The sequence below is a fragment of the Pholcus phalangioides genome, unplaced genomic scaffold (assembly GCF_987345545.1).
Source record: "Pholcus phalangioides strain wild (caught in Gottingen) unplaced genomic scaffold, Ppha-v1.0 ptg000010l_1, whole genome shotgun sequence".
In the NCBI taxonomy this organism is placed as follows: domain Eukaryota; kingdom Metazoa; phylum Arthropoda; class Arachnida; order Araneae; family Pholcidae; genus Pholcus; species Pholcus phalangioides.
Genome location: NW_028301603.1, coordinates 40,075,065 through 40,099,192, shown reverse-complemented (window position 1 = coordinate 40,099,192; position 24,128 = coordinate 40,075,065). Strand labels below are relative to the sequence as shown.

At 37.6% G+C, this 24,128-nt stretch overlaps 1 protein-coding gene across 2 annotated transcripts in view; it reads left to right on the top strand.

Moving 5' to 3' along the window:
• The first annotated feature begins 745 nt into the window (after positions 1-745).
• The window catches only part of LOC149081460 (uncharacterized), a 42,728-nt gene continuing 19,345 nt past the window's right edge, over positions 746-24,128 (top strand). The window contains exons 1-2 of one of the 2 annotated variants that reach the window (XM_089238385.1): positions 746-1,046; positions 20,588-22,676. In XM_089238385.1, coding sequence (XP_089094511.1) covers positions 21,020-22,676 — 1,657 coding nt within the window. In that variant the 5' untranslated portion in view covers positions 746-1,046; positions 20,588-21,019. Of the gene's footprint in view, positions 1,047-7,440; positions 7,690-20,587; positions 22,677-24,128 lie in introns of those variants that run through there. The other variant, XM_089238386.1, reaches the window with a different exon arrangement.

Here is a 24,128-nt window from a genome sequence, read left to right as displayed (position 1 = left end):
TAAATTCATTCACTAATAACGAATTCATGAACTCAGAATGAATTCTGCAGCGTCTATTAAATCAGAACGAATTCGTTCTAGGAGAGAATTAATTAATTCTGAATAACGAATTCCTTCTATAATGCCTATTAATTCCTGTTTCACTGCACTTTAGGGGTGCCGTCTTAAGGCATCGGCCCACCCGGGCCCCTCAAAATAAGAGGAGTCTCACAAAAATGAGATCTGGTTGAAATTTTCGAGAATTTGCCCGGTGAAAAACAGAAAAACCACTTGGCCCGGGGGCCCATGATGCTCTTAAGACGGCCCTGCGTCTAAGGCTCTGGAGATCAGACAAGAGAGACGCAAGATATTCGAATGGTGCCGCGAACGTAAAAAAAGGTTTTAGAATTCCTTGCCTCAGAGAGTCAGCTCTTCTTCCAATGACCCTTCTTCTTTGTGGCCCCTACCAGTTTGAATTTCTTACAAAATAGCCCGTTAGAAACCACATGGACTTTTTCGGAGTCAATATGCTGTGATGTAAGTCCTGCGAGAGAAGTTTTGCTCCACAACATATTTTCTTTTTCCCTTCTGTTTTGCCAATTTTGACCAAAGATCTTTCTCTCCCGTTCCCTTATCTCTATCTCTTAACTACTGAGTTTTTTTTTATCTCCAAAAACTTCGAATACATATATACATACCCCCCCCCCCCTTCCATTATCTCCGTAGTATCAGATGACGACGTTATATCTCGAGCTAATTTCTGCTGGTCTTATTACGAAATTCTTCGCGATTGACCGAACGCGCACAGTTTCTTTTCTATTGCCCCATGTGAGCAAACTTCTTACACCTCGGAAATATTATATAAATATAATCAGTACATATATCACGCTACGCAATCAAAGATCGTCCATCGATACTTGACCACCGTCGTGTCCAGATTTGAAATCATCGTTTGGTTCTTGAACACGTTTCCGCTCAGACATTCGTTCGGTATCGGGTGGTAATATTTTTTTGTATAGGATGCGCACTCGTCTTGATGATAATTTGCAATATTAATTGCATGTCTGGTAAGTACCCACATCACTGTCTTTTTAACGTGTGCAACTTTAATAAACTTATTACTTAGGTAATAATATTATATAAGAAAAATTGTGCATTTTATACGTATAAAAGAAGTATTTAAAACTCTATTGAATGCTCAAATGAAATTTATAATTGATAAAAAATTTCTAAAATTGAGACACAATTTATTATTAATTTTAAATTTTATCACAAAATAATCAGAAAATATTTTTTTTAAATCGTAAAACATAAATTCTTATCAATCAATCAAATTTCTATTTATAGATGGCACCCAAAACTTAAATAATATTAATTTTGTTGTGTGGAGAAATTTCAGTCACAGTTGCCGATATAAATTTTATGATTATATTTTGGCGCGATATAAAGCGACATCTATTGTAGCAAACGGTAGTATAATGTTTATTATTCGATAGGAAAATAATATAAACATGTAACTGCAAGAAGAAATGAAATCAGCCAATGGAATCTAGTTATCTGTGTGTTCTTGTTATGTCTCAGATTTAATTGAAATGGGTTCTATCGTAGCTAAGACTAAATAAGATTAGATTAAAAGACTGGTTATTAGGACTAACAAGACTCTAGGTTTCCAAAGTAAAACTTCTTAAGAAACCCTTGATAGTTATAAGGCTGTTTCGCGGAACCCTTGATGGTAATTAACGCCGTTCTTTCTACAATGAACTCAAACAAATTTTTGAATACAAAAAAAAGTGTGTCCTTACTGCCAAGGCTCCAGGTGAAAATGAAAGAGGGCTTAGACACCCACCCCTCTTAATTTACTCGTTTATTGCCGTAAATCATTTTGCTAGATCTTATCGTCGAAGCCCCTGTGCTAATGAGGTGCACGTGCCATTCTCGAGTGGGACTCCATGTGTCAGGATGGTCCTGGGTGTCCCGTAAACTACACGTGAATTCTGCAATTCAAGATACCTCATTTCCTAGTGGATAAAATATTTTCCAAATACAGCAATTGTTTTGACACTTATAATTTCTTAATGAAACGGGAAATGACTCTCATGAACTTCTGGAGCTACTGGTTCGAAAATTCGATGTGATAGAATGTAATGCCATTGTTTCCAAGTTTAGTCGTTAAATTGGTCTAGATTTTCGTTCTAACGACACTCTATCTTGTTAAAATTTAATATAAAGAACAGCTTTGCGAGTATCAGTAACAAGAAATTTTTCTTTGAAAGCTGACCGGGTACGTGGCGTTTGATCATGAGGAACCCCCGAAAATCTGTCAGGGAACATTAGTTGGGAATCCCATGCTCTACATCAGGCGTTCTTGCCAGATTGAGTTCCAAGGACTCTTTGCTGAATTACAGTCAGCTGTAAAATAACAAGTTAATTGTTTTCTCTCATGAAGCTCAGGAATCCCCTAAAGGCTCCGCAAGGATCCCCTAACCGGTCCGTGGAATCGTGATTAATTAAGAACCCCTCCTCTAGATTTTAAAAAAAAAAGTTACGGAAGATGTTCTCATCTGAAATTTTCGGAACGAAATGTAGCACGAGTTGACTAGAAAGGGCAAACTCAACCTGAGGTCACGTGAAGCCCCTTGCGGTGCTGGGGTATTTAAAGAGAGCCGTGGGTGGAAATCAAGTAGTAAAGGAGTCATTAAAGGTGGTTAAGAGGGACACAGGGAGCAGCTGTACAGAAAAATTCAGATGAGAAGAAATGAACTTTTAAATCAAATATGGTGGAAAAGTGAACTTTGGATGCAGCATAACTGCATATAGAACCAAGGTCAAATTAATACATGAACCTATAAAGGCATGGCCCGGAGGCCTCATTCCCATAAGTGATGTGAATTCTGATATTATGATTTTTGAGAGTATGTCAGTATGTGAACGTTTACTTCTAGCTGGGGGGGGGGGGCGGCGAAGAGGCGGCAGAACATTAATGTGTGTCGAGGGGAAGGTTGTGATTTCTCCAAAGAGCGGAGTAATAAGGGAAAAATTGTCTGTGTAAAATACCAGACTGATACTCCAATGAACCCGCAAAATGAATCGTCCCTCCCGACACATAACAATCGGTCCACGCCCACCCTGGGCTAACGTTAAGTGAGCTTCCTTCTTGTGAGGGTTCTATGTATGATCGTCTCAACAGCATAACATAGGTTTTTCGGGCAATCTGTGGTATTCCGAATCTTTACGGAGGGGGCATATTTGGCTGAAAGAGAGTAGCCCCCCCCCCTCTTACATCTTTACATACTTACAGTCGGAAATAGTACCAGAACTCATCACGTAGGTCCCTTCTGACATGAGGACCCTCTGGTCATGCCCACGTGGATTAAGATGTCCCTGCTTATATGGGCAACTGCTGAATTCTGAAAGTCGCGTTTTTTCCAACCATATTTCATTCGAACGCTTTTTTTCTTCATAACTCTTTGCGGGGGCCCCCTTCACTATCTGTCGTGACGCCATTTCACCCGTTCTTTCACTGGTGCCCCCCCCCCCCACCCACTCTAGAATATCCCAAGATCGTAAAGGGTTCACGTGGCACCATGTTGAGAAACTACTGATGAAGTAAACAATGAAATCATTTGCTTTCTGCACATGGGAAACTCTCTCTCTCTCTCTGCAAACTGCGGTAATAAACAGCGTTGGCAACAGTCAAAAATATTTCCAACTAGATCCTCCATCAAAAACAACTATAAATCGGGGTTAAACAACCAGAATTAATTTTAGTCATAATTTAAATCAGTGACTCTCAACTGGGGGCCATATGCCTGCCTCCCCCCCCCCCCACTCCCTATGGTACTGGGATATTCTAGGAGGGCCACGGAGAGCTGTGAAGAATTAGAGATTTCCAGCAAAATATGGTGTGAGGAAATGTTAATACTTTCAGAATCCAGAGAATGTCCATAGAACCAGAGCCATCTTAAACTACGGGCCCATGTGGGCATACCCTGGGGGTCTCATGATGGGGCTCCCTACATGATGAGATCTGACACTACGATTTTTAAATAAAAATATATAAGAATATGTAAGCTGTCTTTTAGCTAAGTATATGGGACCACCAGAACACTACTTTGCTTGGGGACCCTATGATGTCAAGACAGCAAGACAGCCATATATAAACCCTCCCCCCCACCGAAGGAGGTAGCTAACCGTACTCTAGCTGAGGGTAGGCGTGAACCCAGGGTGATATGTCAGAGGGTCGATTGTAGGTTCGCGTTGTGGATCATCCCATATTTTATATACGCCTATTCCCCCCCCCCCCCCATGTAGCCTAATTTGGCTGTCGGGAGAAATAATCACCCACTTTCCTGGATACTCGCCAATGCCAGGGTTGAAGAGAACGTTCCCATTAAATTTTGTTTTTAAATTATAAATTTACCTTTGATTAAATTCAATTTGTAGGAAAGGGTCTCATTCTGAGACAAGAAGAACGGGGGAGAGGGGGGGGGGGTTGTCATGAAAAGAAAATATTGTTCAAAAGGGGGGGGGGGCTATAGGCTGAAAAAAAGATGATGAAGCACTGATTTGGATGATCATACGTCCCGTATTTCCCGGGATATTCCCGTATTTTCACGTAATTTAATTAATAATAGACTACTAGTACACAGGAAAATTTTTTGAAAACGAGTAGCAAAACACCAAGAATAACAACTAGAAGGGAATTTTTCCAACTAAAGGGTCGAAAAAAGATTAGATCCAGTCTTAAATTACAAATTTTAATTTACACGCAAAACAAAAATTCAATTTTTTCAGCATTTATATCATAAATTTAATTTTTTTAAATCACCTATTTCTTGAAATATAAAATTTAACTTTTTTTTGGTTTTAATTGTAATGCTTGCTGTTTCTATGAAAGTGGGAAAAATGAACGTGTGGGAAAAGTCCAGAAAACATACAGTAATACCCCGACTTACACTACTCCGAGTTACGCGATTTCCTGTAGAAAATGCATATTTCTGAATTCCGTGCATGATCACGGAATTATTGCTGAGATAGTAAAGATTATCAAGGGACAATCGAGTATAAGAAATTGTTTTATTCGAATCACAACATTATGTGTAATATAACTGTACACTGATTTTTGATGGGACATAAGATGATACGTAATGGTAATGAGATGATGTGCATCACGATGAAAACCTCGCCGTGATTTGATTTGGCAATGGAGTCTCAAGGCTTCTGTGGTACAATATATGCTATTTTTGCATAAAAGATCACAATGCATGAAGTCTGAAGTAAGGGGATCATTCAAGTATTACGTCAGCATCGATGGCGGGGGAAGGGTTTCCGATTTGCTGACTTTTGATGACAATTGCGGGGGGGGGGTGCGGATGATGCTTACGTCACCAACCACCCTTTATGAAAATATGAAACATTCTTAATGGCATCTTATTCGGTGTGCCACAAACGAGAAAATTCTTTCGCTAGTTTGTGGACACCTGAACTAACATTCTCCCTAATGATAAATCCCTTACAGAGCCACTTCAGCGATCTCTAAAGGTTTCACGGATTCCGTGTGCTCAGGAAATGTGTCCGGGCCGCTTAAGTGCTCTAAAATTGTGCCACATGTCACTCAAGGGATCTCTAAATTTGCCACGGATCATTTAAGTGTTCTGGAACTGTGTCGCGGGTTACTTAAGTGATCTTTGAATGTGCCACGGGCCTACTTCAGTGATCTGAGATTGTGCCACGGGCCACTTAAATGCTCTGGAATTGTGCCACGGGTCATTTAAGCGATCTGTAAATGTGTCGCTTAGTTCATTTTTACAAAATTGGGTTTGGGGGGGGGGGGCAAGCCACATCAGATAACCTTCAGGGCCACATTAGGTCCGTGGGTCAAGGGTTTACCACATATGGCTTAAAGGGTGGGTCGCAATGAATTTCTTAAAGAGAAATTTTGAGTTCTTACCTTTCAAATAGCATTGAAATTAACAGAAATCGATTATAATAACATATAAAGGTATTTTCTTTCGCAATTTTAATTTAAAAAAAAAATGTTTTTTACATTAAAAAGTATTTGTTTTTCGTCTGGGGGGGGGGAGGCGCACGAGTTCCCTATGCCCTCCCCCTCCCGCGAACGTTTCTGATCCCACCAGTATGCGTTAGGATGTAGGGAGGGGGCTGTGCTGACGAAATTTTGCTGACAAGGGGGGGGGGGGTCAAAAATGGCTGAAAATTTGCTGACGTAGCCCCTAATCGGCTAGAAACAAAATCGTTTAGTTTGGTTTTTATTGTTGACAATCCACCTAACCTAAAACTCAATTAACTCCAATCCACAGTTGCAAGTTGTTTTCTTACCTCCAAATACGAGCAACTTATAGTATTTCTCGTTTGATGGTGTCATCAAAACATTCGAAGCGTTTAACATGCGACATTCATTTGTATAGGTTTTAGGGGAAATACAGACGTATTTTTTTAAAGAACCGAATAGCAATCACAAAAAGCAAGTTAAATATTATGAGGTCATGGAAAAGTGCCGTATAGTGGCACCGGACACCCATAGTAAGAACGAAAAATCGTCGTTTGCCCCGGAATTTTGGCCCCAATCGACTGATAGTGTCCACATATACTTGTATGCTAGATCATACTCCGACTTAGGCGGTTATCGTCGGTCCCACCTATTAAGTCGGTCCCACCGCGTAATTTCGGAATATTACCAGAGGCGTACGCAGGGCGCGGGAGCGGGGCCAAGCCCACCAAAAATTAAGGGAAAAAATTTTAAATATCGAAAGAAAATACACTTTAAATAAGTATATTAACGAATTTGTGTTAATTTGAATGCTTTTCGAAGGGTGATAACTCAAAATTTGTGACCCCCCCACCCAAGCCTTTTGTGCCTCCCCACAAATGTATCCTGCCTACTCCCCCGGGTATTTCTGTACTAGATTTATTTTTTGTACACGGATTTTTTGGTTTATTTTTGTAAACTGAAAGATCAGGAAGGTAAATAATATGGAAAAAAAGATAAGAAAACCAAATCCAAAGCTTAATTCGGCCGGTAAAAGGTTAATTAGACACCATTATTCATCAAACGGTATGAATTTCGGAGTATATCAGAGTAATATTTTGGTAATGCAATCACATATTCGGCTCGTTTATGACAAATATTCAAAGCTCAAAGAGTTAATAGTCAACCGATGCAGATTTCTAGGCTTCCAACACAGCTTCGTTGGGAAAGGGAAGTCGAACCGGAGGTTGGACTCGGATTCGAAAACGGAAGCACACGGGCTACTCTAGAAATATTTCCGGTCAGTTTTGTTTTGGCTTCACCGGAAGAAGTGGCAGGAAAATACTCGTTTCCAATACACGAATGGGCCCCCCTACGGTTGTAACACATTGCTCGAGTGAGGTTTTCGGTGTGGCTTAAATGTTAATGCCCAAATAGACCACCGTTAAGACGTTGTTACTTCCTGATTCGACATAGACGCCGACGTCTGCTTCAGCGAGATAGGAACGTACGCTGTGACTCAAAAGGGACAACGAGTCTCCGGATTGTGACCAATTTTCATTCCAATGACTTAAAACATGGGGTGATTTTTGTTTATGACCCCCGCGACGAGTGTTTCTGGTGATTCAGTGACAGTTGCTCGTCCGAAAATTTCGTGGACATTCGGAATTGCGATGCTGGGATAATGCGCGATAGGATTATGAATGGTTCGCTCAGTTCAGGTAGGGTAGTAAATTCAACACTGTCTAGATAGTCCATCCTTTATATCGATTAAATATTATTGAAATATTTTTTTAATACATTTCTTGATCATATTTTTTCTGATTTTTCCAATTTAACTTGGACGTAATTTTTTTTTTTTTTTTTTTTTACAATAGTTTTTTGGTTATTTTATTCAATTGTTTTTTGATTATTTTATCCAATTATACTTTTTTGACTATTTTTGATTATTTTATTTTTGACTATTTTATCCAATTATACTTTTTGACTATTTTTGATTATTTTACTTCATTTTTTTTATTATTTATTTATTTACTTTTTATTTCCTTTTTTTTTATTTTTTTATTTATTTTTGATTATTTTTTTATTTATTTTTGATTATTTTTTTTATTTTTTTTTTATTTTTGATTATTATGTTTTGCAAAATAAAAGTTCTTTCCTAATTAAAAAAATTTTTTAATATATTTTTCTGGATTTTCTTAATTTATATTTGATACAAAAGTGACACACACACACACACACACACATACACACACACAACAATCTCAAAAAATATAATTTTTCTAATAATTTTTAGTCAATTTTTCTAATTAGTTTAGTTATTTTTTCTCATTATTTTAGTTACTTTTTTTAAACTATTTTTTAGTTAATTTTTCTGATTATATACATATATTTTTCTATAACTCTTTTTTATGAAAAAAAAACGTTTTTTCCCAATTTCTAAATTTTTGTTAATTCTATTTTTTCTTATTTTTCCAACGTTACTTCGATAAAATGTCAATAATTTTCTATTTTTTTTAATTACATATTTATTTTTTTCTGATTATATATTTAATTATTTTCCTGATTATATATTTAATTTTGTTTTCCTTTTCCTTCATCAATAACTTTTCTACAATTCGCAAAAAAAAATTTAAATATCTGTTTCAAATTAAATTTTTTTTCTAGTTATACTTTTCTCTGATTTTTTTAATTTTTTTCCATTTGAATTATATAACTATTAATATTAATATACTTAATTCCAATTTTTCCACTTAAAATTAGTTTTTATACTCAGATTTGAATTTTATTTATTGCCTTTTAATTTTTTTTCTTATATTTTCCGATATTTTAAAAGTATTTCGACTATTTTTTTCCAAAACATAAATAAAAAAATAATAATTTTCTGAATTGTATATTGATTTTTTCATTTGAATAAAATGGATAGATACGCATTTATTTAATGTGATTCGATTTTATGTTTCAAAGACTCAATCGGACTTCAAGTATATTCGTAATTTTCTTCAATATCATATGGTTTTACAATAAATGTATAAATAATCTCTTTTTAATGGTCTAAGACTATGATGACGCACATTATTGTGCCTACTAGTCAATAAAAAGACCACGCATGATTTTGAGTTAATCTAGTCGAGATTATAACAGGCTAATCTCGAGCATGATTTGATAATAATCTGTTATTATCATGCTAATGATAATCCAATCACTTCATTGTGGTAGGCCTGAGCTACAGTCGGTTTCAGATAATGATAATCCCAATCTTGTCTAGAGCTATGCAGTAAGCTTGACCTAGATGCACTGTGAGAGAGACAGCTGTTGAAATACTCTGTAATAAATAAAATAATTTGTATGCAAGTAAAATGATTTGTATACGAATGAATACCAATGCTTCGGTGAACGGTAGAAAATAAGAATAATATTTTGGAATATGTAATCACTTTTATTATCATTAATGATATTGAAATTAAAACGAGTCACAAATTGTATTATTTTACACACTGCGCTATAATCATCACTGCAAAATTTGATTGTTTTTCCCCAAAAACTGATTATTTTCTACATTAAACAAAGAACCTCGTTCATAACTTTTTCTTACAAATTGACATTTTTTAAAAAATCCAAGTGTTTTTATGTTATCAATTTGATTATTTTTAAATTGCTAAAAAAATTAAAATTATGCTATAATTAAAAATATGCAGTTTATTTTTTCTATTTGATTCTATTTTTATTTTCAAACTTGGTGAATTTCATTGAATTTATTAATTTTATTCTACGATGCATTTCGATTTCCGAATTTCATTTTGAGTTTATTTTTTCTTGATTTTGTTCTGAATTTTGAAATTTAGTTCATATATATATATTTTTTTGTTAAAAATTGTTTAAAGGTTTCTTTAAATTCGTACATCTTTCCACTAATTTGATACATTTTCTTTATATACTAATTCAGAAAAAATTCTCTGAACCTTTAAAGACAACTTTCAAATGAGCTCTAGATCTTTAAGAATATTTTAATATTCTGTTTCCAAATTTAATTTATTTTTTCTGAATACGCAAAACGGTTTCATCGATTTAAAAATATTAATGAATTTAATATTTTTAATTGAAATTTAAATGATAATAATTTAAATTTCTAATTTTCAAATATTTTTTTCTGAAGTCTATTCTTGCACTATTTTTTTTTTTGAAGGTTAATAAAACATTTCATACATTTTTTCATAGTTTTCATTGAAATCCTTATCAAGAGAAGTTTTTCATTTTTCCAAAAGCATATAAATCCGTACCATCACATTTATTAAAATGTTTATAAAAATTATTTAAAAGTGACATTTTTTCATACTCTTTAAAAATTAATTTCACCTCAACGCATTATCCTTATTAACTTTTATTCCTAATATATATTTTAATAAACAAAAAATTCATAAAATTCATAAAAATAATGATAGCAACGTTATTTTCGTCTCTGTTTACCCGTTGTAATGGATCTTGATGATATTTAATGGAAAAAAAAAAAAAAGTTATATAGTAGTATACGTGTATATATATGTGCCTCACACAAACACTTCAATCTGTTAAGTGATACGAATCTACATCTACATTTTTATCGCTGAGTTAACGATAGCACGATATTATAGATCGAAGTGGTAGCGAGAGAGAGAGAGAGAGAGAGAAGGAAAAAAATACCCATTATTTACTTGAAAAATCTCTCATCGATAACGAACGTTGCCAATTCCGAACGAGATCACTTTCGAGCAAAAAAGTTTGAACCATCATTTATACAAGAGGAGGCAATAGCTTCTTCCTCTTTTTCCATGATTCGCCTACGTTTGAGAAATAAGAATAAAAAAAATATATATATATAAGGAAAAAACAAAAATATAATCCAAAATTCATGTTTAAAAAACAAAAAGTAGGATCTTTAGCCTCTCTCGTACGAAGCAAGCTCTGTCGGCAGTTGAACTGACCTCCGAGTGACCTCCCAAAACGAAGGCCTACCGACCTATGACCTCTCATTTCTCTGTTTTCTTCTTACACGACATTATAACTGAGACTATTTGGTTGTGGGCTGTCAAAGGGAATAATAAAGTCTAGAGTTCGAAGTCTAGTATGCAACAGGCTCTTGCCGGTTTCGGCGGTGGTCCGAAAGTAAAATAAGAATGAGAATATACTCCGAAAAGAAAAAAAATGGTTTTTGTTAGATAAAATGTGTTGAATATCCTTTAGTTTTTTTTATCGGATCTAGCAACTCTTTTTTTTTGGGAAATTCGAAACCTGATTTGAATAAGGTTTACTGATGAGGAGATATATTATTACTTGATGAGGTGAGGTTGCGTATACACAAAAAATGTGTAACGATTGATTTTTTTTTCGAGATGGACTAGAGGCAGTTGACCCGATGACCAACCTAGGGCACGAAATCATTACAGCTTCTCGGGCATAGGGTTACCGGGCATCCTTCTTTTCGACGTCGTTTTCAAGCTTCCTCCTACGACATAAGCCCCGTTCACATGTGCAAGATTGGGGGGTCGCTTTGGTGATAATTACCGGCATGACAACTTTTTTCCCCTGGTAGGGAAGAAAAAGGTGGGAGAGAAGCTCATCTCTAAAAAGCCCATCTTTCTTGGGGTGGATTGGGGGGTCGACACTGACCTTCTCTCCCATAATCCCTTGCGCCACGAAAACTACTTTAAGCTCCTTCGTCAGCCATCTTGAATCAATCACTTCCGTTCAACCCACGCAACCAGTGACGGCTTCCGGAAAGGAGAGGGGGATTACCGACATAAACTAAACGTCATGTGAATGGTTTGTAGCTGAAGTCCCCGTTACAGGGAACTTTCCGGGATGTTTTATTGCACATGTGAACGGGGCTATAAAGGAGGGGCAACGGACTTGAAGCCGGGTTTTTTTTCTTAGGAGCAGGTTTTCCATTGTGCGCGCAGCCTGAAAACGCTGATTGGTTAAAAACCGGAAATTCACGTACCAGTCAGTGTTTTCACGTTGCTCACAGCGCAGAAACTCCGCTCCTAGGAAAACCCGGCTTAAGGATGAATCGGGAAACGACATAAAACGGTATCTAGTCAATTTTCTAAAACGTACGAGGAAGCTTGAAATGGCTAGGTACCGTTTCGTCCTTTCCCGATTCATCCTCAAGTCGAAATAGTCCCGTTTCATCCGACCTCTTCTTACCCCTCCTTTACGTCGACAGAGTAAAACTGTGAATCAAGATAAAACAACCCGTGGTTGAACACTGAAAGAAATACGAGTGATTGACATGACAAGAACTTTATCATAGAGAGAGCTCCTAGAAATAGGCTCCATGTTAAATAGCCCAATCATTGCTGTATTTTATGAGGCGGCCACGATTCCTCGTCTATTTCTAATCGAACTTCTATCGTAATTTGGGAATAAAAACACCACCACTACCATTAGAATAAAACCTTTTTAAAAACAAAATAAACATCGGTAATTCAAAAATTACGAGGTATCTTAAATAAAAATTGATTCAAACAAAATTTGTAGGATGGGGAAAAAATATGCTATGGCTGAGTTCGATCGTATGCAAATACAGTCAAAGTTTGTCCTTTTTTTTGAAATAAAACTTCTTTTATTTGTTTTGATGAAAAATTACTAAAAATCAGTTGCAAACTTCTTTCGATATGCACATAAATTACATTACACAATTTAATAACTTGCCACTGAAAAAAACATATTTTCGAATTCATTGGAAAAAAGTTATAGCAGCTTTAAAATTATTCTTCAGTTTAACACGTTAAATTTCTCTAGCTCAAAAATATATAATACTTAACAAATACAATAACCAGAGCCCAGATTATATGCACTAAAAAAGTGGCAGAATATGCTCTAAAAATATGCAAATATGCAATTAAAAATGCTAAAATATGCACTTAAAAATGCTAAAATATGCACTTAAGAATGCTAAAATATGCACTTAAGAATGCTAAAATATGCACTTAAGAATGCTAAAATATGCACTTAAGAATGCTAAAATATGCACTTAAGAATGCTAAAATATGCACTTAAGAATGCTAAAATATGCACACTTAAAAATGCTAAAATATGCACACTTAAAAATGCTAAAATATGCACACTTAAAAATGCTAAAATATGCACTTAAAAATGCAAAAATAAGAACTTAAAATACAAAATATAATTAAATTACCAAAATGTCCACTAGAAATCTTGAAAAAGCCAAAAATTCCGAAATATGCACAAAAAATGAGAGAATGTGCATTAAAAAAATCACCATGCAAAAAAAAAGCAAATGTGCTTTTAAAATGTATCTTTTCTATTCCTTAAATACATATGTATTCGCTTACAAAGAAATATTCCCTCATATATATATATATATATATATATATATATATACCCCACAAATGCAAATAACTTCTACATATTTTTTATTCGGACATTTTTTGAATTTTCAATTTATTGTACCTCCTCGATAACGAAAATAGCAGTAACAAGAATTTCGACGCTATTTCTAAAAAAAATTTAACACTTTGACGTTTCTCTAGAAATAGCCTCACAATGAAACGGTTAATATCCGTGAAACACTTTATAAATATGTATTAATTCACTAAATTTCACCTGCGGGGAAAAAAAACCGGCGATATGAAAATATGAACAATATTTATTTGAAAAATTATACATATGAAGGAAATTGAGCGGGCTTAAACAAACCTTCAAAAATATGCACTTATATACTGAAAATTCTTCGATTTTATGCATTTATATGCATTGATGCTAAAAAAAGGCCAAAATATGCGAATGAATATGTGCATATGCATATAATCTGGGCTCTAATAATAACCTACCATTTTAACCTAATATCCTCTGTTTCACATGTACAGTATATATATAGACTACATGGTGATTCCAGTGCGAATATATCACATTTTCCGGTTTTTAGGCATTATCGCCTGTTCGTAGTCCTAGTAAATTTGATGCCACAATCGAATGAATGGGATTTAGCGGACATCATGGAAATTCGGAAAAAAATTCTGAATTGCTTCATTTCAGAATTTTTTTTATCAGCATTATAGTTATATATAATTTTTTTTTTTGATAAACACTCTGCGTCATTCGCATACTTTCAAAAAAATAAAATAAAAAATTGAAGTCACTTGGGTAATTTTTTTTTTCACTTTGGTTAGTCAGTCAATGAGCCTCAAGTACGATAGGTACAATGAACAATGGCTACTTGAAATGTTATCCGAAGTGTGAAGACACCCCATCCCACCACCCGTTGAAGGGTTATCACCTGAGGATGAAGCTTCATAAAGACGTTGATATTTCCTTCCAGGCAATCCCAAGTCTAGGTAAATAATTTTGACAGTGTTCAGATTTGTTGACCGTTAACCGAAGTATCCCCCTTCAAAGAGACAATCTTATCTTTATGAACATTTGAGATTTGTACAACTGGAACAAATTATTCCCCGCTTTTTGCATGTAATAGTGTTCCCGGTATTTGAAAAGTCAATATGGGTCATCCCACACTTAAAATATATATATATATATATATATATATGTTGTATATATGAAAACACACCCGAAAATAATTTTTTGACCATTTTTGTGTCCTCCAACAGAAAGTGAAGGGTGTAATAAAAGTTGGGGAGAGAAGGGGGGTTGCTTCGGACCCTAATTGTCCAGCTGTGGACAATTTCGTCCCGTACTGATCTTTATCTGTCTTCAACCTGATTGCTTAACCCTTTTTAAGCGCGGCAATTAGAAATCACTATAACTCCCTTTAAAATACCATAGCTTTTTAATTAAGTAAGCTTTCTTCCGCTATTCAGCAGGTGCAAACCAGATCTCTCTCCGTCAAAAAGTCTCGCAACACAGAGCAATAGGGGATCATTCAAGTATTTTTTTCAGCATCGGGGGAGGGGGTTTCGGACTTGTCAATGCTAAAATGGGAGACTTTTATCGAGGCGAGATATCTCGTCATTGCCTCTTAAAGGGTTAAAACAGGTGTTATATCAGGCCTATAGCCCCTGGATGTGTATACGTATAACCTGCCATTGTGTGTGTGATGCGGACAGTGTAGTGAAATTAAAGGAAGGCCGGAATCTCTCGTAACCTGCTATGTACTTTCTACGAGAGTATCAACTAAAATTAACTCATTCCAGTTTAGGATACACAGTTAGGATACTCGTGTTAAATTGTTTTTATACAATTTAACACGAGCATTTAGGATTTTAATTGTTATTGTTTTCTGTAATTTTATGTTTAACAACACACACACACACACACACACATGCAACATTTTATAAAATCACCAAAATTTATCCATATTTTGAGTAATAATTTAAAAAAAAATAATTTTAATGAAAAATACTCGCGTTAAACTATGTAACACCATAGTGTTGAAAGGCACACAGAGTTTCAAGACTGAGTGGACTGACAAAAGCGGTGTTCGAAAAAATGTTCCTTATCAAACAAAAAACTTAGTTTTGAGACAAGAGCATTTTAGTGGGAAAACATTAGACATTAAACATTAGCATATGTAATGCTTGCCGGCAATTTGTATTAAAATATTTTAAAAATATTTCTAGTACATGGTAGAACAAAAACTTGAACAGAATTGGACGCAAAAAATTTCATAGTACTTGAAAACTGAAAAATTTGAAAATGTGTTTTTTGGAAAATTTGCGTGCTCCGAACCCCTTAAAGCAATGCTTCTTTTCAGATTTTATCTCATGTTCATCTGTCCGGTTTCCCAAACAGGATTATAAAATGGAAGAGGAAAGATACTTTTTTTTTTGCTTCAGACTCTTAGTATTAGGATTTAAAGTAGGCAAGGTTGCTTGCACAATTTTTAGAATTGGAAACTGGAAGCCCCCCTCCCCACCCTGTGTCTTTGTTTCCTCTACATCGGTGGTTCTCAACTTTCTTGTACTCGCGGAGCCCTTTTCAGCGCATAATTTTTATGGCGGAGCCCTGTTTGAGTCGAGGAGCACTTTTTGTATATAATTTTTATGGTGGAACTCTGTAGGCCTCATTTTTTTTATTTATCTATCAAATTTACTGATTTATTTTATGTTGCTCGAGTCACGGAGAAGCCCTTGGGAAGTCCACAAGGAGCCCCAGGGGCTCCGCGGAGCACCGGTTGAGAACCGCTGCTCTACATCATAGCCCCCCCCCCCAAAATTTTTGTTCCATACCCTCCTTCTTCAAAAAATTCTTTTGTCCATCACCCCCCCCCCCAACTCGAGTAAACCCATAGGATCCTATGCAAAATCAGTAGGTTCAATCGCCCCCCTGGACCATTCCATCGCCCACTTTGGAAAACACTGCTCTGCATGTATATCTTTTCCAAGCAATGCTAGAGAAAATAAATTTTTCAACAAATATTTCCAATTGATTTTTTGAATGTTTTCTTTATTCCATTGTAAGTATTACTGAGCTGCAACGGTATTTTTTTCCACATTTTCCGGGAATTTTTCTCGGGATTTTGGGAACGGGAAATCACATCATCAGTTCCCTCTATTTTCCTCAATGAAATAAGGTTATCTCTAGTCTTTTGAATTTTTTTTTTCATCAAATAAATTTTTGTTGACGGCGATTTATAGCAGGTCCTTATTTTTCCACCCTCCACCCATGTTAGCAGTAATTAGCAAATTTATATCGTAATTGCATTTTTTGGCGACAATTAGTGGTATCCCGTATTTAGGATCTCAATTTCCCGCATTTTCTATGATGAGGTTTTGCCGGAGGTGCCCTGGACCCCCTGAGGGGGGCGAAGTGCTCACGTTGCTTCTTGCGACAGAGCCTGGGTGTCTTGCGGTTTCTCCAGTTTCTCCTTGAGAGTCATGCCCCTCCTCCTCCCCTAATAACTTATCCCAACAAAAAATAATTTCTAACAAAAAACTTTTTCCCCTATCATCTCGGATTGAGCGCCTCTCCAGAACGGGCAGGAATCATTTTCTTATACAAATACAACGCCACAACAGGCAAATTGCCCAACGAGGTGGCTGACTTAAGAACATCATGGATCCCCGAGCCATTTTTTGGAGGCCCTACCTACTACTGCTACACCCCCTCCCCCTCCCGCGGAACCCCCAACGAATCGGTACATGCGGGAATGTGCGTGTACGTGTAGTGAAACCTTTTTTGTTTCTCTGTAATGCTTGTTAGGTGTAGTGCTGCCATCTGCCACCATTTCTAACTATGAGTGAAGTGTTATGATTGAATGATTTATCGTTGTAGGACTGTTGCTCTCTGTGGTGAGACTTTTTAACGGGGAGATCGGCTCGCATTTGCGCCTTGAAGTTGGGAACCACAGAAAACCAACTTCAGCCGACCACCACTGTGGGGTTCGAACCCGGATCCTCGCATCGCGAGTCCGTCACTATAACCACTCGACCACCTTCTTGGGCCAATAAAACTTTTTTCACTCATTCACCATGGAATTAGCACTCTGGTGGTAAAACTGTAACTGGGTTTTTGTCTGTAGTTTGTATCTTTAAATAAATTGCTCTGTAACCGTGGAAAAACCCCCTCTTTTAACGATATTTCGGAACCGCTAGAACAATATTATTTATAATTCACTCAAAATATATTTCGATTCCTCATCAGTGTTTGATCTTTCGAGAGGGTGTTTAATAACATCGGTATATTTTGCGCTATCTACCGCCCGAAAGTGTAAATGAAGTTTGCCGTGAAGCTACTTTTTGTGTAGTACAAAAAAGTGATGTGCGATAAATCACTTTAAAGCGTGGGGACAACTTACTGAATTTTAATGATCAATTACAATTTTTTGTAAATGTGTTTTATGGTGGTACCGACAACGTCAATTCACAAGACATGCCAACAGCATACATTTGGTAGCGACTGATGATCATGCTACTTCTCGTTATAACGATAACCTCTTTACAACGACATTTTTTCTTGGTCCGCATTGCATCGTTATATCGAGATTTCACCGTATAAACAATATTTTGTAATTTCGTCATCATTCGGCAACATATTTCACGAGAATCCATGATGTCCGTATTTATTATCCTAATTCTTACCTATTTTTCTCGATCGAAATAGTAACTCCTGATCATATAAAGAAAGAAAAAGTAACTTCATGCAAAGTATTTGATTGCTTAAATTTTCGTAAAAAAAAAAAGGCCTTGAAAACATCAACCTCGATTATAACGACAATATTTAGAATTGATGTCGTTCTAACCGAGTATGACCGTATTTCACCACAGAATCGATTATGATTAGAAGGAAACCCCTCCAAAACATGCATTATAACAAGACAATAATTAATTAATTAAAATTACTGTCTTTTATATCTATAGAACTATAGCTTGATAAAAATTATATCGTTAAACTGCAAACAAACAATTTATTTCTAAACAATATAAAATATTATAGAATTTATTTTAATTTTGAATATCAGTCTTGCATAAATAAAAATCAAACAACAAAATCTATTGTCTTCTTCATAAACTGACTAGATGGCGCTGCAATCTTTATTTTCCAAACAAAATTATTTTCACAAAAAATATATAAAATTTTCTCAATTCTTTTTCGTATATATTTTCTTTATGTTTAACATGCGTATTATTATCACTATTTGGATGTCTTTTCTCAAACATTTCGAGACTTAATATGATTAGATAAATGGCCGTTCGATTCTAATAATAAAAAAAAACAACCAAAAAACAAACTCGCATACAACATTGATATGATAAGACGACTGCCTCCACATATCTTTTACTGTTATCAACATTCTATTATTGTTTTCTGTTTCTTTTCCTGTTAGTTCTTCAGACGTTTGTTTTATGCGAATTTGTGCCATCTAAAAATAAAGAGATCGATTCATGGATTTTTTTTTTTTCCCACGTAGTTTCAATAGCTTGGTTCAATAAAACACTCATGTTTTAACATTATCATTTTGGTCGTACAACAGCTATTACATATTTACAATTAGTTTTAATATGCAATTTTATGAATGAAATATGCATTTTATGCAATTGCACATATTACCAGGGCCGGTTCAGTACATTTTTTAAATGTAAGCAAATGATACTTTGGTGGTTAAAAATCGCCCCTCCCCTTCAGTTGTTGCCCTAAAGATTGGACCCTTTCAGTTGGTGCCTTCTGTGGCCGCGTAGTTCGCAGGATTCAAGATCCGACTCTGCATATTACATATAATTATACAATATATTTGAGAATATTATTGTACTTAATCCACATGAATAAATAAATAACTAAATGGATAGGAAATTCAACGGTTTTCTAACACAAAATAACCGATTGAGCAGGGTATTCCATTATGCGGAGGAAAACAAACAGAGTAGTTGGTATATGAAAACTCTCTGATGAAGGATCAATATTGATAAATCTTCTGGAATAAATCAAACATCAAAATTATCTTGAATTAAAATTTAAAAAATTATCTTTTAAGCAATCATACGTATAGGGAAATAGTCAAACTGCCTACGCATTTCTAGGAGTACGCTCACCTACCACACACACATCGCATAATCAAGCCTCCAGGACATTTCATGAAATACGCCTTTCCTACGCATTTCCAGTGATCATCCATAGGTAAACGAGCATATTTTATGCATTTTTAGGAGTGAAAAAGCCTCCTACGCACTTGTAGGGATACGCAAGCTTCTAATGTATTTCTAGCACAATGCAAGCCTTTTACGTACTTTAAAGAGTACGCACGTCTTCTGTTCATTTCTAAGGGCAACCAACGTACGCTTATTATCCATTCCTATAGAGAGAGAAGGTTGCAAACGTTGCGCGCATTTCCATGGGGGATACTTGAGGCGTGAAAGTTGGAAAACCATTGGTGTAGACCATAGTTTCGTACTTTTTGTTCCATCGCCTTCTTCATCAGAAATTCATTTTTCTCATCGCCCCCTAACTCAAGTGAACCCATAGGATCCTATGTTAAGTCCTTAGCTTCTATCACCCTCTGGACCATTCCATCTTCCACCAGAGGGTGATATTGCCCACGTTGGGAGTCACTGGTGTAAACCAATCTTTTTCCGGTCGCGAGCACTGCTTGTACCCATCATCAAAAGAAGAGCATCCTTACGACAAGTTTGACATACGAATGCATAAAATTAGGATGATTCTAATCCTTGCATGCAATTTGTGCAAAATTTTAAATTGGAACGTTAATTCGACCGATTGAGCTGACCGATTTCGTGTTCGAAATCGGTCACGAACATCGAGCACTCTGGATGCTTCAGGAAGTACAGTGGTGCTCGCAAGCAACGGGTTGAAGATTTGGCTGGCGTAGACTGCAGACTCTTCCCTAGCGGAATTCTTGAAACAGTACCCAAGGGAGTTCCACAAATTTCTTGAGAATTTTTAGAGCTATTCTGACACTAGTGTTCGTTATTATTTCTCGCGAAACCCTTATTAATGTTTCAAGGAATCACCGGTGAAAAAAACAACAATTTTGCATATAATCAACTGCATAGGAAACTACATTGTAGCTCTTATGGATTTCTCGTTTATTCCTTCTGTAACATCGATTTGTGATAAAAATGAGATAATTTTCAGGTGACTTATCTATTTCGAGACAAAAACATCTGCTGGAATTGATAAACTCTTTCTTTTGTTTTTTCATTCAATCAGATCGAACTGAAGGAGAAGAAGGAGACTGAAGAAGAAAACCACCCACCTGAGGCCTATGACGCAGCAGAAATCCAGTGCATTTTGGACTATAAGTGATTCTTGACAAAACAATTTGAGCAACGTCTTCGAGTGTTCGTTTGGAGTCTTCACAATATGCATGAATACCACGAATGCTGTTGATTGTTTCCATGAGCATTCAATGATGGATAATTTGTGACTTAATTCATGCCTTGTTCGCGTGTAGTTGCTCAGGTCTTTCCAATATCGTGCCAAGTATCAATCATACTATTCTTGAATTTTGTGACACTTTCATTATCCTCGATTCTGTTCATCATGTGATTTGTCTGGACATTATTGGTAAAACTGTCGAATAGAACCGTTCCATCGGCTATTTGGTTCGCGAATGAGTTCCACATCGGCACGATCATTCGCATGCCTGCACTGGATATGGCTGGACAACCGAGGACAATCGCGGTGGACGAGGAGTTCTTCAACCGCGCCAAGAAAGAGGATGATTCTGACCCCGAGGACAAGCCAGAAGTAACGAAACACCATCTGAGCGATGTTCAAGACGTCGATGAATCGTCCGCTCAACCGGACCCCGTTGTCAAGTCTGAGCGGACGCCGAACGAGGTCATGTACGAAGATCACGGCTACAGTCATCATGCCGAACCGCTCCCTCACCTTTCGGATTTGGAGGATCACCTGAATCCTGAGGAAAGCAAGAGCGGGGAAGAAAACACGGCCGCGGACTTGAGCTTGCACCATTACGCTGATAGTCCTCGCATCCATCAGACTCCGCATTACCAAGAGAAAGGGAGCCTGCATTTCGTCGAGCATAACCACATACACCAGAACGATCCGGACACCGGCGAGAGAAAGTGTGCCATCGACGTCCACGTGCACAGCGTACCACCCCTCGAAGCGGAATCTCTCCACGTCACCCACATCCATGCCGGAAGCCATCATCTGGAGGGGCACTCTTACAAAAACCTCGGCCAGAGGCACGAGTACTCGGTACACGAAGAGCAACGGAACATGCTCCGAATGAACCATCAGGAACATCACGAGACATCAAGTGGCGACGGACATCCTATCGATCATTTACCTCGGGATCAGATGGAACACGGGGATGACATAGAGGCGCATCACATCCAGGATTTACACCGTCAGCACGACATAGACAACGATGACGAAGACGTTGAAGACGCGAACGTCGCGGCCAAGTTCGTGGCTCTCAGGAGGCACCAGGAGGAAGCACAGGACAGGGTGCAGCAAGCTGACATGTCGACGCACCACTTCATGCTACCGGGTGGGAACTCAGAATCTCTCTTCCAACACAGACATTCATTAGGGAATGACCACGCAAATAACGAACCTGGGCATGCACGCATCGACATGGCCCACGACCATCGCCAAAGACTCAACCTGGAACTATGCGGCCCATCGCAGTCGACGCTCTTTCCGCACATAAGGAGCTCGGCTCTATCTAAAGAATATGCTGCGCAATGCAAACTGAACGACTGCTCTTTCCAGTCGGACTTGAACAGGCCATTGGCTAGCATCGGTAATTCGGCCGACGGAGGCATGGACACCCTCCCACTGAGAAACATTCTGGTCCCTGGAGCTGCTGCGACCTACCTGCCGACTAGCGCTGGTTTCGCTACTCAGGATGGCATGGACGCGGACCACTTACAGGTCGCCCCCTCGACGACATCGTCGTCAGTCACTTACCATCACCTGTCTGGAACGGAGACCGTGTCGACCGCTGGTCAGATCTTCATGCCCGTGTCCACGAACGCTACGACAAAAGTACTCGGGTTCTCGCCGTACGGTCGAGGACACGAGATCGTTTCGACGCCGAGCGGACCATCTCTAATGTGGAGTCAAGTTTCCGACGACATCGCCGGTAAGTCGTCTCCGGTGGGGCTGACTCTTTCCCAGTCGACGGTGCTGACGAAGACCGGACCAACTGGACAGATTTCGGCCGCTTACGTTAGCCCTGAAGTTGCTGGGTGGAATCCATACGACGGGAACTCGCAGGGCGTCACTCTCCATGTTCCAATGACGTCTGTACATGGACCGGCTGGTAAGATCATTTTAATGTCCTGAGATAGCATGATAACGAAATTACATTGAAATTACTTGAACATTTCATGCGCATATAAAGAAATACATCTGCCAAAAATCTGACAGTCAGGAACGATTAGATTAGTGACATCAGCTGTAATTTTGAACGTGGAGATTTTATCAATTTGACGTGATACCCTACCCATCTGCCCAATTTGCGTCAACGATCATTCTAGGACCTCCTACTCAGACATTTAGCTGGGTCCCTATATCGATTGCAAGAAAGTGTATAGCCTAAAAAAAATTAGAATACGTAATATCGATCACTGGCCCCGGCTTGGATAGAGTTTTCTGAGTCTCTTCTATGTGATAGATAGATAGAACCAAATACATGCACGGTTGTATCGGATAAAAATTAGGAAATATTTGTAGCAGAGACCCCCCTCCTCTTGGCTTGTGCTTGCAAGTATTAAATCTCTTGGGTCGTTCTTCCCATGAAAACAGCTATCAAGTCGATGTAACGTAAAAGCCATTTGACTAAAATTGGATTATATTAGATTAGGTTTTGAACATATTGGCGCAAGGACCAATTTGGTCAAACTGCGCCAAAACAATAGCAACTAAAAATGGATAACTGAACCCAATGACCAGGGAGAAAAATTGCACGTGCACCCAGGTGGCACATTAAGGGCCGCAGACCGCGAATGGGATTTCAAAAAGAAGAGGTGAGGGCAAGACTTGTGGAGCACGGAAGAAGTGCGCACACGTTGAGAGAGAGAAGTGGAACTCTCGCTCTCTCTTGGGTGGGACCATGGTCTTAACGGCACTGTGAGTTCTTCGGAAAATATTCTGCACAACTAAACATAAGCTTCCCGATTCAGAATAATTTATGACATGTTAGGAATTATTTTGCTATGCATGTGGTCTCTTTACCATGAGGATCTCTATCCACCTTTTCTACCGTCTAAGCCAGTGGTTCTCAAAATTTTGTCACCCGCGGCTCCCTTGCCCGATCCATTGTTGTGTGGCTTCCTAGAATAAATTTAGCAGATATTTTCCCTTTTAAAATAACCACTTCAAAGCATAAATAGGCACACAAATCGATATCTCTAGCTAACCGCAACGTCCCCGAAAATAGTTAGAGATACCTCTGAGATGAGCCACGACACACACTTTGAGGAACACTGGTGTAGGCCGATCCGCTATGATGGCCCTGCGTGCAGGAACCCTTCTGAAACTAGGCTTTTGATGGACGTCTTGAAGCATTCGCTCGATGACACCCCCCCCCCCCAGGCTCCCGCTGAATAGGCGGTTTTTATAGACCTAAAAAAGATTTTAAAAAACTTAATCCCAGTGTAGGGCCGTCTCAAGAACGTCATAGATATATCATCATTTATCAGTATATATGTTACTGAAAAAGCCTGAAGTTGGCCAGTTCATGAACTGGCCGGGTCAACTGGGCCGGCCAATG